The following is a 16,330-nucleotide window of genomic DNA, read 5'->3' on the forward strand; positions in this document are numbered from 1 at the left end:
CACATTAAAAAATCTGTTTCAGTATTTTTTAATATTCATCTATTTTGGGCATGAATTATTCTATAGATTGGTATAAATAATGCTTCAGTGAACATTTGGATGCATGTCTTTAACACAGTGTCTTTTATTTCTTTAATAGAAACATAGAAGTGGAAGTGTTAGATCATATGGTAGATTTTGGATCTTCAGAGAAAAAAAAATGGACTGGTTTCAATAGAGGCTAAATCAGGGGCCGGAGTGATAGCACAGCAGGTAGGGCATTTGCCTTGCACGCGGCCAACCCGGGTTCGATCCCCGGCATCCCATATGGTCCTCCAAGCACCGCCAGGAGTAATTCCTGAGTGCAAAGCCAGGAGTAACCCCTGAGCATCGCTGGGTGTGACCCCCCCCCAAAAAATCAAAAAAATAAAATAGAGGCTAAATCAATCTAAAATTTATTCCTGGGACCCCATTCGTTTTGGGTTTGACTCAAAATTAAGTGCAAAGTTTTCCAGAGCACAGGGCATGACCCGTCCCTGCCACACTAACCCTCACCCGTCTACCCCCCTGCCGTCTCCGGGTGCTTGTCTGCTGTCTCTCAGTGCTGCTGTGTTTCAGTAAATTGCAGTGTCAGAGTCATCTCTTGGCTCTTTTCTTTGTTGGTGGTAGGTTAGATCCAACAGTGCCAATTCTGTGCTTAGGAGTTACTCCTGGCCGTGTTTGGGTGCTTATGTGGCACTAGAGATAAACAAACAAACAAACAAACAGAGAAATGTGGGTTGGCTTCATGCAGAACACAGCCTCCGCCTGGTGCCTGGCGAGCTGCTTCTCCGGGCTCACGTTCTCTGAACTCACGGCCATCGTAAACGGTTTCCTCCACGTCTCCTCACAGCTGCCTCCTTATACACACCAGCTTTCCTTACTGTTCTCTGTAAATGACATTTCCCCTGAGCCCAGCATTTTCCCAAAACCCTTAATCAGGTTTTGTCATCCTATGTGTTAGTATTTACATGCTATGTATTAGTATTTACTTTGTTTAATTTTTTTGTTTTTTCCATTCAAACCAATATCCATGGGCATATATAACATCCTTTTTTTTTTCAGAAGTATGTCTCTACATCTGAATATTGCCTGATGTTATGTTTGATTGCTAACTGAATACACACTATGACCATTCTTATAGGTCAGTAGTAAAATAATTGTTGAGGCTTCTGTTGGCATTATAGAAAATTTTCTAAATTCCAATAGAAATTCTTTTATCCTACAATTGAAATTTACTTTAAAGAATAAATACCAATAGTATGGAAAAGAAAGAAAAATAGTATTATTTTGTTATAATAGTTTTCTATTTTATCCTGAGTTGTTCTGTAGAAGACAACTCAGAAGCATGTCAAACATGATAACCTTTAATGTACTGTATCACTGTCATCCCGTTGTTCACTGATTTGCTTGAGCAGGCACCAGTAACATCTCCATTGTGAGACTTGTTGTTACTGTTTTTCACATATTGAATACGCCACGGGTAGCTTGCCAGGTTCTGCCATGTGGGAGGGATACTCTCAGTAGCTTGCCAGGCTCTCCAAGAGGGATGGAGGAATTGAACTCAGGTCTGCCACATGCAAGGCAAACACCCTACTCGCTATGCTATCGCTCCAGTCCATTAAAATATATCTAGATAAAAAATAAAAGACTTATTCAGAAATTATCTGAGAAGATGGTGCATTTGTTGTTCCAAAAATTAATCTTGATTTAAACTGGGCTTCATAACGTGTATAGAGGCAGTGAGACAAAAGGTGGCAAAGAATCGTGGAGGTGGATCAGCAGGAGCAAACTTATCTATGAAACTTCCGGATCCTTGCAGAGGGTGTGGCGTGGCGAGGGTAGGAGTAGGGCCCGTGACAAATGGCTTCTCTGAGGACCTGTTGTTGCTCTTCTTGCCTCCATCTGTTATCAGACTGGTTCAATATCAAACAGACACACTGAAGAATATCTTTTAATTTGGGGAGGCGGGACAAGATGCAAGGGCCAGGGCTTGAGAGACGTTCCAGCCGGGAGGGCCCTTGCCTTGCCAGTGGCCAACCCAGGTACCCTCAGCAACGTGCCATCTGGCCCCTTAGGCCTGCCAGGGATTATCACTGAGCTCTGCTGATTGTGGCCCCAAAAACAAAACAAACAAATAAGATGATCCAAGGGCAAGAGCAATTATAAGGAATAAATTTGTGAAGAAAAGAATGGAGTGTCTAATGCTTGCTTGTATACTACAATTTCTCACCCTTAAAAAACCTCATGTGGGAGTTTCCTATGAGTAAGTTCTGGCTCTCTAAAGACTTTTACTATTTTATTTGAGAATTAGGACAAAACTGTGTAGCTAGAAAAGGAGAAACACTAAGATAATGAAATAGCTAAAATGTAGTCTCTATGGTGCTACGGGGAAGGTTAAACTAATTTGCTTCTTTTGAATTTATAAAGTTGAAAGGTGACTTGACAAAATATGTTCACTGAATTTTTAAAAAATATTGGCTAAATTTAAACATCTTCACATTAGAATAATTATTAAGAGTATCATAAACTAGTGTGAGATATTATTTAAAAAGTACAATAAGCTTACAAAAATGTTTTACATACCAAGTATTAAGTAGATATTCAATTGCATTCCTTAGAAATGTTTAAAGTTAATGAATGTTTGAATTATTTCTTAATGGGATATTATAAGTCAGAGCTTCTACTATTTATGATCCAATATCCTTGTGATTATGATAATGACCAATATACTACTTTTCACTGTCAAGCTTTTATTTTTCTGGAGGGGAAAGCTCTATATTTTGCTAATTTTCTAAGCATATACTAAGAATTTATTTTTAAGAATTATATAACTATCTTGAGAATTAGTAGCATTAAAATTAAAGTCTAGATGATGAATTTTTAACTATTAATTAAAGCCATTCATCTCAAGAAGAAACTTTTACTTCTAATAATGTTATACAAAATTAGTCTTATTGTTTTGTGCATCTCTTGCTTATTCATTTGCTTTCTAGTTCTGGCAATATTAATTTATTACAGTGAAGTTTCTGTTTCAAGAATAATTTCTTTGGGGAAAATTCTGATATCAATCAAAATAATAAGAACTGATTCAAGCATATTGAAATACAAAATAAATGATGCTAATGAAATATAAGGGAAAGCCATTTGATTACTCTATTTTTAAATGTTATATTAATATTCATTTTCCCTTTGAAGTTATCCAGTATCTTTCCACATAAGTGGTTTTCTTTATTAAAGCTCTCCTTTTTTTCTAAATAAGGGTTTTCATTCTTTATGTGCTGTATAACATTAAACCTCACATATATTAAAGAAGTGATAGAACATACGCCATGTTGTATGGAGAGATTAAACAGGGAGCTTATTACCAGTTTATAACAGGAGCACTTGGAAAGGAAAGGAATTTGACTGTAGCTAATATATCTCCTATTTAAAATTGGTGGGAAAAAACAAATTTGATTTCATGCTACAGATTAATTCCAGTTTAAGAGGGCTGCGGTCAGGATTTGTCCTAATAAAATGGCTATCCCAGGCAGGGGGCAGGGGTTTAGGAATTTGTCTCCTATCTCTCCATTCCTAGATTTTTTGTTTGTTTTGTTTGGGGGTTACACCTGGCGTTACTCAGGGGTTACTCCGGGCTCATGCACTAAGGAATTGCTCCTAGCGGTGCTAGGGAGACCATATGGGATACTGGGAATTGAACCCGGGTCAGCCTCGTGCAAGGTAAATGCCCTACCTGCTGTGCTATTGCTCCAGCTCCATTCCTAGATTATTTAACCTTTTACTTGGAGCTCTGTGATTTACAGCTCTGTAACTGATAGGATTTCATACATACACTCTTCAAAACCCACACCCTCCCCGGCCTGGAGGGCCTGCCCTGGGCACTCAGAGTCCTACTCTGCTCCAACCCCCAAGGGCAAGCTCAGTCTGTAGACACCACCCTCACCCCCTTACTGAGTGTCTTTAAACGCTTCACATGAGAGGATCTTTGTGTCTCTCTCCCGATCAGCCTCTCTCAGTGTGATCTGTAAATCCAGTCAAGTCGTGGCAAAAAATTGCACGACGTTGTCTTTTATTACAGCCAAGTTTCTTTAACTAGTCATTTACTCTTGGATACTTGGGTTGTCTCCAGAATTGGCTAATGGGAACAGTGCTACAGCGAGCGTAACAGTGCAGATTTCTTGGTGGAATAGTTTTTGGGTCATTGAGGTAGATACCAAGTGGTGGAATTGCTGGATTGTGTGGAAGCTCACTCCTCAGTCTGTTTGGAGAAGCCATGTTATTTTCAAGAAAGCTTGAACTGATGGACATTCCCACCAGCAGCAGGTGAAGATTCCCTTTTCCCTACAGCCACGTCAGCACCAGTTGCTTTTGTTTTATCATGAGAAAATGTTAGGATGTTGATCCCATACTTAGTTCCCCAAATGTGAAAGTGACCAATATTTCATTTAAGTAATGACTATAGTCTATTGTAATACATTACTATTGGATCAACCTAGAGCCTGAATTTGAAAATATGCTATGTGCATTTTTGGTATTTTTCCAATCAAAGTTTTAATCTGAAGTTTACAATTTCCCATGAAGAAATACATTCTGAAGTTCCATTGCTTAGTTTGGGGAAGTTCTCAGTATTATTAATATTTTGTTTTTATTTGGGCCACAGCTTACTCCTGGTCCTGAGCTCAGGGATGACTCAGGGGACCGTGTAGGGTGCCGGGGTCAGAGGCAGGTGGGCCATGCTCAAGACAAGTGCTCTGCCTTCACTATCTCTCTGGCCACCTTTGCTATTTTTTTTTGAATGCTATTCTATGCAGCTTTTATATTATATTCAAGTTATTGAATTAGTATACTTGTTGGACTCTGAATATTTTTCACCACTTATCCTCATGCTTGCTGGTCCAGTTTCAGGGTCATACCACTCTCCTGTTGAAACCTTTTGTTGATTTCTTTTGTTTCAGCTACTGTACTCTTGTTGTGTTTATAAAAGCTCCCAATGACTGTAGCAAATTCCCGAACACATTATCCGAGGCTAATATTACCCTGATGCCAAAGCACAAAGGGACAATAAGAAAAATGGAAACCACAGACCAGTATGTCTAATGAACAAAATGAAAAGAATTGCTGAACAAAATCTTATGGAATTCAAATACATTAAGATAATCGAACACCAGGAGCAGAGGGGATTCATCAAGAGATCCAAGGAAGGTCCACTCTGCTCAGATAATACACATATCACCTGAGAAAATATAACAATTATAAGGTGAAAGGCCAGGGAGATAGCTCAAGTGGTGAAAAGAACGCATGTCTAGTATGCAGGGCACCCTGGCTTGCTCTTGTGCTGCATGCCCGTGAGCATCTCTGGGTGTGGCACTGCTGAGCACTGTAGACTGAGCCCCTGGTCCAGTCTGAACACACAGTCTCAAAAGTCTCCGAATCAGGTTAAGCATCACGAAGAGTGAGCCCATATAGTGCTCTAAGCACTCTGGATTCTGTATCATGATAAAATAATATTGATAGTTGCAAAGATAGAATTGGGCAAGATTTATTATCTATTTGTGGAAAACACTCTTAAAACGCCAGTAAGAGAAACTGATCAATATAGGAAGAGAAATACACAACCAGTGTCACGCCCAAGGGCAAAAATCGAAAGATTTTCCTTCAAGATTAGGCAAAAGGCAAATGTATCCATTATTATTCAGTATTGAATGAACTAGTCACAGTAATTTGTCAAAAAAAGAAATTCCAGTAATTATAGTTAGAAAAGAAAAAAGTAGAACTATCACTATTTGCAAATTAATATGAAGTTAACACACAAAATCCTGGGGATTTAGCTAAAAGCATGAGAGACAACGACACACAAATAATAAAGATGCAAGTTATAAGATATATGCAAAACTATACTGTATTTCTATAAACAAACTAAAAGAAAATAATAAATCACATCTAATTCGCAATTGCATCAAAATACTTAGTTACTCAGATATAAACTTAAGAATATGAAAGACTATTATATTTAAAATTACAAATCACTGCTAAAAAATTTAAAGAAAACATAGAAATGTCTCATAGTAAATGAAAATCAAAAGTAACAGATTTTACCTCACACTTGTAAGAATGGCCCACATCAAAAGTGCCAGTGACACCTGTTGGTGGGTAAGAGGAGGAAAAACAATCCACTTTCACCATTGGGCATTGGAATAATTTTTTTTTAGTTATTTGTGAAAATATTATAGATATTACATTTGGCCAAAGAAATAAAACTACATTATGGACGGGTATTTTTACTATTTTTGCAAAAAAATGAAAAAATACTAATTTGAAAAAGTATATGAATATGTATTGCAGAAATATTTAGTAGGTCAACATGTATGAACAATCCATGTCCCACGATAAACAACCCACATGTCCTGCAAAAGAAAAATGAATAAACAATACAAATTAACAATGAAATACTACTAGCCGTTAGTAAGTATGAACTGTGACAGTGTCAGTATCTGGGGTAGAGCAGGGGTCCGTCTGAGGTGAGATGGATGGACGGGAGCTGGATGCTGGCATTCTGGTTTCTGGTGCAATGTGGCAGCTTTGTCAGAGACCTGGGACCTGAGGGGGGGCTCCAAGGCCTGGCACATGTCTTGAGTGTATGGCCCAAGGTCCATGCAAGGGGCCAGATGCCCCCACAAGACGACAGGGGGAGCTTGTAGAGCTGGTCAAGCGCCAGCCGCAGGCCAGAGGTGTGCCTGGCCCAGGGCCCCTAGGACCACGTCCCTGGCTCCCCTGAGAAGTGCCCCGGGGATCCCACAATAGACAAATAAATAATGGTCTGGTATCACGCCCGTAAGAAAATATACAGCCCTACAAACCAACATTAACTCACTTAACTTCAAAAAACATATTTTATTAATATATGTAATTTCATTAAAACGTTTTCTTTCTTTTTCTAGATTAGGAATAAAATATAGAAATTGAACTGATTGATATATAAAGATTTTTAATTTGGGGGGGCGCACCCAACTGTACTCAGGGCTTCATCTAGGCTCAGTGCTCAGAGGTCATTCCTGGAGGTCTCAGGGTACATTTGGGGTACCACCCCCGCCTCTGTGGCAGGCCCATTCCCTCTTACCCTCTCTCTCTCTCTCCTTTGGGGTGTTATGTTTGCAATACATGTACTAAGATTTAGGGAAGTGAATTGCTTTCTCAAGATAAATTTAGAAAACTGAGGAGGAAGAGAAAGAAAGAGAGAGTATGTGTTGGAGAGAATGCAGGCTTCTCGTGGGGGTAACAGGGAGAATGGTCTTGGGGGAAGGGTAAAAGCAAATTCTTCCGTTTTCCTGGCCTGGAGTTCTCCACATACATAAAAATTCTGGGTGTGGTTACAAAGAAACTGCTCAGGACCAGCCTTTCAAATCCTTGTGTCACCTTCAGGCCCTCCTGAAGCTCTCAGAGGGGGTTCACTCTTCTCAGTAGAGGCTCTGCATCTCAAAGAGGGGTGGTCCTCGGCCTTTGAGCCACTTCCGTAGCACTGCAGCACTGTCATCCCATTGCTCATTGATTTGCTCGAGCGGGCACCGTTGTGAGACTTGTTGTTAACTGTTTTTGGCTTATGGAATACATCACAAGTAGCTTGCCAGGCTCTGCATGCAGGCGGAATACTGTCGGTAGCTTGCTGAGCCACTTCAGAGCTGGATAATTTCTTCCAGAGTTTTAGCTATTTCCCATTTAATTCAATTTTAAAATGGTCCATGAAAGGCTTTCCAAGAAAACAAAAAATTCTTAAATGAATTGATACTTTTAAACTCTGTGGTAAGAGACAGACTATGAAAGGGATAATAACAAATCAATTTGGCCACTACAGAAATCACAATTTTATATTACAGGAAAAGTTAGGCCCATCTTATTAGCCATAAATTTGGCAAATTTTCTGGAAATGCTTCAGTTTTTATTTGAATTTTTGTTCAGTGTCATCAGCTTAAATGTCTAAAATTTGGATTGTAATATATACAGAATCAAGGAATTTACTGAAATTTTTGGTGCACTGACTGTTTTTATGTTTATGTTAAAGTCCAAAATGCATGACCCATCTTTTTTCCCAGACATAACCTTCTTTTCTCATCTTGGAATTTCTGGAATGTATCCCTGTCTTTTGCCTTAAAGCAGGAGGCAAAGTTAAAATAGTTTAACTCCCTCTGCAGAGTTAAAATAGTTTAACTTCCACCCTCTATTTCAAACACTGTTTAAAATTTATTTCCAAGAATACAATTTCCTGACTATTCCATATATTTTGGTACATACTTTCGATAATACCACTTATAATAATCTGTACTGACGTATTGACTTGTGTGATTATTTAATGTGTCACTGCAAATCTCTCTAAACTGTTTAAGATCCAACTACTAAAATACACTTTACATCCCATTTATATTGGAGTATTTTTCATTTTACTTCTCATTGGGTTGTATTTTTTTAAATATTATGCTTTAATTTTTTAATTTTCTAAGCAAATAAAAAAATCATTAAACATAAAAAGAGGGTGCCTTCCTTATATTTTCTGAGCATTTACTTGGAGCAAATTACAAAGGCTATGTTCTACAACACTAAATACAACTACCTTTCATTGTCTCTTCTTTAGTGCTTTTAAACATACAGACAATGAAAGAGGAAGATTTTACAATTTATTATTTTAAAAAACTTGCCAAAGAAAAAATTAGTTCTAATATTTTGTTTAATGATTATCTTTAAATATTATAATAATTAAGCTCTAATCAAGCCCGGTTTCATCAAGTTTGCTTGCATATTTTTAATATCTCTAAAATTGGAATAGACATTGATGTGGGAACACATTATTTGAGTAATTTTAACAAGGAATAAATTGCTGTCAAAGTATTTTGATAGAATAAAATGTAATCGTAATATACAATTACCATGTATGTTTTGAATGCCACCACTGTTTTTATTGAAAACTCAGATGTGTTTTTATTTATCGTGTAAAATATGTTCCTGCTCATCTAAGATTAGAGAAATCCACTCGGTTCAGACCGATAGAACTTGGGCTGCGGAGACCCAGTGCCAGGGGCAGCTGTGTGGGTGCTGGTACTCAGTAGTGCCGGTGCAGTACTGACTGGGCTGGTGCCTAGGGTGGCTTAGGTGGCTGGGAAGTGACAGATCCACCTCTGCCACCAGACGGGGAGACTAGGATGGGTCAAGTGTGCGGTGAGCCCCGTGTGGGCAGCCGGAGCCCCGCCAGCCGCACTGGGTGGCCCTCGAGACACACCCGGCAGCCCCTCGGTCTTCTGGGCCTGATCCCGCCTCCACATTAGTGGGGGGGTCAGGTTGGAACGAGTCAGGTTGCTCTTCGCAGGAGAGGAAAGTCAGTCCCAGGCCTGACCCAGGGTTATGGGTTCTTGTCTTGCCTCACAGAAAAGAATTTCAGGATTTTATTTGGAGGGTTTTTAGGAAGAGGAAGGAAGGGAGGAAGGAAGGAGGGGGAGAGAGAGACAGAGACAGACAGAGACAGAGAGAGGGAGAGAGAAAGTGAGGGAGAGGGAGAGAGAGATGCTCCTGAGAGAACCCAGCCTTCTCCAGGGCAGACAGAGCTTGGAGTGGAGCAGCCTTTATGCACATTCTCAGTGTTGCCTTAGTCTCGCTTTGTCTGCCAGGGGTGGGGGTTGACCAGGTGTTGTCACAAAGGGACAGCTTTGAAGTTTTTGGTGACACTCCTTCAAGCCCTTAATTGCAGTTTCTGTCTCCCTGAAGCTGTTCTCTCTGGGGCTCCCGCTTCTCTGGGTCTGTTTCCGGTGTCAACTGAAGACGTGGCTGATCAGGCCTCAGATCCCATTTCGTGCAAAGTGGCTTTTTTTTTTTTTTCAGTTTCAGGGCTGCTGATTTTGTAATTTCCCAGGAAATCTGTTGCTATTGCCACAGGGGAGCCCTCCGCCCTCTCTGCTGCCTTATCAGCGTTGGGTACTGCCCTCAGCTCAGAGCCTGAAAACACCCTTGCCCACAGCCACAAGGCCAGTTAGCAAAGCATCAGCCACCTTTACCTCCTGAGCACTGTGACGAAATCAGAATTTTAAAGCTCTTACATTTTTGTACGCAACCACAAGTATTGCCAGCTTATCTCAAGAGCTCTCTGAGGCAGGGAGATTGTGTGTTGCCCTCCTGATCTGTAAGAAAGTAGTTCTCATAACTAAATTCTCGCAATAGCTAAAGTCAGAGATCATGACTTCTGTTGTACGGCCATGACCAGATTTTCTTTTTAATTTATTTATTTTTAATTAGAGAATCACCGTGAGGGTACAGTTACAGATTTATACACTTTTGTGCTTATACTTCCCTCATACAAAGTTTGGAACCCATCCCTTCACCAGTGCCCATTCTCCACCACCAGTAAGCCCAGCGTCCCTCCCACCCTCCCCAATCCCATCTCCCCCCCACCCCACCCTGCCACTGCCCTTCTGTTCTCTCTCTCTAATTAGCTGTTGTGGTTTGCAATAAAGGTGTTGAGTGGCCACTGTGCTCAGTCTCTAGCCCTCATTCAGCCCGCAACTCCCTTCCCCCACATGGCCTTCGACTACAATGTAGTTGGTGATCGCTTCTCTGAGTTGCCCTTTCCCCGGAATGTGAGGCCAGCCTCGAAGCCATGGAGTCAACCTCCTGGTACTTATTTCTACAGTTCTTGGGTGTTAGTCTCCCACTCTGTTATTCTATATACCATAGATGAGTGCAATCTTTCTATGCATGACCAGATTTTTAGACTGGAGTTTTGGTTGTGACCATTTTTAAAGATGACTCACAATCAATCACAATCACAATATCCCGTTAATCACCGATTTCTCGGGCGGGCTCAGTAACATCTCATTTCGTCCTTCCCCTGAGATCTTAGAAGTCCAGATCTTCTAAGATCTTGACTCGGCCCTCCTAACGATGTTGCACTATGGGCTCCTCAGGGTCAGGGGAATGAGATCCAGCTTGTTACTGGATTCAGCATATGAATACACCATGGGAAGCTTGCATAGCTGTCCCATGTGGGCAGGAAACTCTCAGAAGCTTGCCAGTTTCTCCCAGAGGGAGAAGCAGGCTAAAGATATCGCACGGCCGCTTTGAGGCCGCACGCTTCTGATAGTTTGCTTTTAAGTCTCTCTCTGGATGTTGGCCGTTAATGGGATTACACACACCTGGGTTTCTCTGCGGGTATCTTCATGCATGAGGCCTGTCCGAAGGTGTAGAGAAGGGCCTCCAGCATGGCCATAGCTAGGTTCCGTGGTCTTTGGCCGAGGGGAGCTCTGCTCGGGGTGGGGAGTGAAGCTGGAGCCCATCCCCTCCGAGGGGCCCCGGGGAAGACAGCCAGGCATGCGGGCAAAAGATGACTCAGAGGTATAAAACTAGACATTGCCCCGAAGTTTGCAAGACTCTTAATGATGTCCCCATGCACCTAACGCCCCCCTACAGGCTGCCAGCTCCCCCCCCAGAGTCCCAGGTCTCCCGTCCTTCAGCTGGATGGTAAGCCCGGCTCTGTGTTCCGGCTCTCCAGTTTGGGGCCACTCGTGGTTCTGTGTGTCCCGCACCCGGGGGAGATCCTGCTCTGTGTGTCTGCCTCCTCCTGGCACACCTGGCATCAGCACCCTGCCAGGTGGCTTCACCAGCAGATCCTGTGATCTCTCTTGTCCAAGAGCCTCGGGGTCGCCCCGGGGACCCCCCCATCCTTAGCAAACGCGAGCAGGAGCGGCGCCGTGTCAGCACTGGGCATTGATCTGCGCCAGCCTGTGTAACCCCAGGTTTCCATCAGGACAGCGAGCTGCTGGACCGGCGGACGCGCTGCTTCACCGTGCAGTCCGAGGCCGGGGAGGACCTCTACTTCGCCGTGGAGCTGGACTCGGACCTGGCCCAGTGGGAGCGCGCCTTCCAGACGGCCACCTTCCTGGAGGTGGAGCGCATCCAGGTGAGCGCCCGGACGCAGAGCCGCGCCCCTGGAGGATGCTCCAGCTTCCCGCCCGACTCTGGTCAGTGGGGAGAGTCCCGTGGCCCTCCAGCGCCGCAGGGACAGGAGGCGGTCTACCGCTGTTCTCAAGCCTGGAGAAGCTTCAGTTCCTCAGCGGGATCCTTCATTCGTATCAGCAGCCACAGTATTTCCATTCCCAGAGAGAGGTGATCCCACTTAAAGCAAAATAGAAGACGCTGTGATTTTAATTGTCTACAAAGACACTTTCTGATCTCTAATCACGAGATTTTACTCTGAATAATTTCATTTCGATCTGAATGATTTCTTTCACACACAATGCTTTTTCTTTTTCTTTTTTTTTCTTTTGGGGTCATACCCGGTGATGCACAGGGATTACTCCTGGCTCTGCACTCAGGAATTACTCCTGGCAGTGCTCAGGATGCCGGGGATCGAACCCAGGTAGGCGGCATGCAAGGCAAACACCCTCCCCATGGCTCTGGCCTGCACAATGCTTCTTCTTGATGGAAGGCTTTGCCTCCATCCAAGTCCTTCAAAGACCCATGAAGTTTGAACAGTATTGTGAAAGAGTCATCAAGCAAGATTTTCCTGGTTTTCACATTTCCACACCGTTAGGTCAATTCATTACCAATGTTCTCTTAAATGATCCTGTTTGAAACGTCCTATTACAGTCAGGGAGATGTTGCATCAGAGCCTTGCATGCAGCTGACCTGGGTGTAAATCTGGGCATCATGTATGGTCCCCTGAGACACGCCAGGAATGATCCCTGAGTACAGAGCTTGGAGTCAGCCCCTAGTACAGCTGAGGTTGGCCCAAAAACAAAACCAAAAGGTAAAATAAAATAAAATAAAATAAACAACTCATATTACTTTCTTTATTAATTTATTCTTTTATTGAATCACCATGTGGAAAGTTACAAAGTTTTCAGGTTTAAGTCTCAGTTATACAATGCTCGAACACCCATCCCTTCACCAGTGCACATATTCCACCACCAAGAATCACAGTAAACCTCCCCCCACCCCCACCTCCTCAGTCCCCCACCCCTCCTGTATAACTGGTAAATTTCACTTTACTTTCACTTTACTTTGATTACATTCAATATTTCAACATAAAACTCACTATTATTGTTTGGAGTTTCTCCCCCCTAAAGTCGGACCTGCTGTCGTCTTACTTTTGAAACCAGTGTCACTTTCTTTCTTTTGTATGCTTTCTTAGGTTTGGTCTCACTGTGTTGAAATAGATCAGTGAGTGCTTATTATTCCCAATATCAGGTTATAGATTTGTTTGGGATCATATTATTATTTTACAACTACTAATCATAGTTATATCCAATAGATATTTGCTAAATATAATTTCTTAAGTGTGAAGGCAGAGCAAAATTTTTTAGAAACTTCAGGCTTTGCAATGATAATTAGGATAAATTTAAATATACTTTGTAAAAATAATTTTTGCGTGAATTTATTTTTAATTGATTTATTTAAAAATAGCAGAACATTCTGTCTAAATCAGAGAAAATATAGCAATCTTAATATTGATAGTTCTAATACAGTAAGAAGTGGATGGATGCTAGCATAAATTATGGTCATGTATTAATCAAATAGAAACACTCAAATTGAACTTCTGAGATGATTTTTTTTGAAATTAAATTCTATTTGTGTGCTTGGGAGCATCCTTACAGAATACCAAATAAATTACTATGCCAAGAGTTGAAGCAGTGCTTTAATCGTTAATTCTTTAGTTTAGGAAAGTGCTGTTTACCTTCAAGGCATTACAACTTTGGATAATTTTGCCTTCAACTAAACTTCTCATTGTGTATTTTTGACAACACAAGATGAGTTGTCCGTGTGGCTAAAGTCCAGACAAGATTAAACAAACCCAAATTGCATCCAGGCCTGCATCTCTCCTGAGAGGTCAAAAGCTCCTCACATTCCATCTTAGTAACCCGGGCTGGCTGATAATACCCTTTCCTTTATTTGACTGTTGCTAATGTTGTCAGCTATTTATACAGAATGGACTTGAAGCTGTAATGCGGCCTTTTCTAAGTATTGCCTATTAATTCTGACATTGTGCCAACCACATGACAAAATAACGGTTTTTTTTCTCCTGTCTAGTGTAAGACTTACGCATGTGTGCTCGAAAGTCATCTAATGGGACTCACCATCGACTTCAGCACAGGATTTATCTGCTTTGATGCTGCAACGAAGGTAATGGACGAAGGGCATCTCTGAGAAGGGGCTACAATATTCTGATTTATGAGCTACTTAGAGACCTTTACTTTGAAATCTCCTGATCCCACCTTGCCATACATCATTACGTTATTTTACTTTATTTATTCCGTAGGATCCTCTCCTCCTTCCAGAGAAGTCTGTTATCACTTCTAATAATCAAAGGCACTAATATTTCCCTCTTATTTTTAAATTAAATCTCTTGATGTGAAAAATGGAAGAATTATTTAAATATCCTCTAACTTCCATAGGTATTTTGATTCACTGCTATGTCTCCATTTTAAGTAGGGAACAATTTTTCTGTTTTTATTTATAGAATGGTTTATATTTATAATAAATATATTAACACAAACATAACTATGTAAAGTGAATATATATACACACATCATATATAATCTACATTGTATAGTATAAACTAGTACTAAGGGGAAATTTTTCTTCTCCCGAATATTGATTGAACAGTGCTCCTTTTTTATGTTTCTTTGTCAGTACCTTCAAGCAAAATACAGAAAAAGCATTATTAGTTTTATGGCTCAGATTTTAGTGTATAGAATGGAGGATTTTGAGACTGGGAGTTTTTGACAGGGAGGTTAGTGCTGGTAAACGCTTGACCTGATAAAGTCTGTACTCTCTGGGTGGGACCCTTTCTATAAAGCATTTGACTTTTTCTGGAACTGATGTGCGTTGACTGACAAATGGTGCCTTTTAAGCCAGTCATGTCTAAAAATGTCTGAAAGTTCAACAGGCTTCCTGTCCTGGTCCACAGATCTTGCTGGACCGGTTATTGATTTGGGTTTCTAGTAGCTGCAGAAAACACCTTCCCTCTCCCGTGAGCAAAGCAGCCCCTTTGATCCACCCACTTTCCTCACTACCAAAGTAGAAATAAACTGTTCTAAGAAATAAAGTGACTCCTTCATGGTAACTTTTATGATTCATAAGCAATCTGTTACAGGGAAGTGTATTTATCTAAAATTAAATCTTCAACGGATATTCAAAAGCAAATACAAGTGAAATTGGAGCGCATTAGGCATGTGTAAGAAAGGCAGAGTGCATTGAGTGTTGGACTGAGTAGCTGGATTTGGGGTTTGTTTGATCTAACACATCCTCAGCGGCCTCGAGATACTTCACGGTGTGATGGTGGAGTTGACAGTTTGCTGTAGATAGAGGAGTCTGATTGTAGGGTCGGAGGCACAGTGCAAATGCCCTGCTCGCAGCCGAGTAGGATACAAACCCAAAGATTATCACAGAAAATCTCACCTGGTTTAAAGATGAGCCAATATTTATTTTTATTTTTGTGCAAATAAATACCATACATTTTAAAATCCAGCAATACACACATGATGGCCGGGTTTGAGGATTCAGTGCATAATTCTTTCTTGACGTCAGGAGAATGGACATATTATCTGCCTTCTCAAAGTTTTGAATTTCAGATGCCAGGTGCTGTTCTATTGAGTCTCAATTATTTTTATTTATATGAAAGTAGGCTTTATTTTGAAGAGAATATTCAAAAGAGAATAGTTCCAAGTATAAATTGATGCAACAAAAATGAATAGTAATTTCATAATTTAATCTAATAAATTAGATAAAATAGGTTGGGAAAAATTAGTCTGATGTTATGAAATATTGACAAACCAGTCACTAAACTTTATTTCATTAAAACTCTCAACCAGGGAATTTTATCAGTCTGTAATATGATCAGAAAGCATTTATTTAAGAAGAGAAATTATGAGGTTTGTCACCCAAAGATGTGTTTGACCAAAACTAACATAGAGAGGAATTTTACTCAGGAGAGTACAGTTAAGGCTACTTTAAGTCTTTAGGTCATTTGTGCTGAAACTCTAGAATTGGCTGACAGACTCTTCAGACAGAAAGGTAAACTGTGTGTTTGTGCTCATGGCTGCAACTCGGAGGAGGTGTTGCAGTGTTATTAACATTCCATCAATGGCCTTCATCGTGCCTAATCACAATTCGTGAGATATTATAAAAGTCTACTCTTTCCCAGCCCTCAGTAAGGAGATACGCGTGAGTGGGTGTTCTTTCCTAGTCACTGGGAGTTGAGTCAGCTTGGAGTCAGTCTGCTGACTTTTCACCTGACTGCTTCAACATAAAAGCTGAGACAAAACAAAATTCGTTT

At 40.9% G+C, this 16,330-nt stretch overlaps 1 protein-coding gene across 1 annotated transcript in view; it reads left to right on the plus strand.

The window, feature by feature from the left end:
• SNTG1 (syntrophin gamma 1) overlaps window positions 1-16,330 on the plus strand; it is a 407,706-nt gene that overhangs the window by 350,122 nt on the left and 41,254 nt on the right. Inside the window, exons 16-17 of the mRNA XM_055126797.1 lie at window positions 11,801-11,953; window positions 14,083-14,175. Coding sequence (XP_054982772.1) covers window positions 11,801-11,953; window positions 14,083-14,175 — 246 coding nt within the window. The remainder of the gene's footprint in view (window positions 1-11,800; window positions 11,954-14,082; window positions 14,176-16,330) is intronic.

This window comes from Sorex araneus, chromosome 2 (assembly GCF_027595985.1).
Source record: "Sorex araneus isolate mSorAra2 chromosome 2, mSorAra2.pri, whole genome shotgun sequence".
Lineage (NCBI taxonomy): Eukaryota > Metazoa > Chordata > Mammalia > Eulipotyphla > Soricidae > Sorex > Sorex araneus.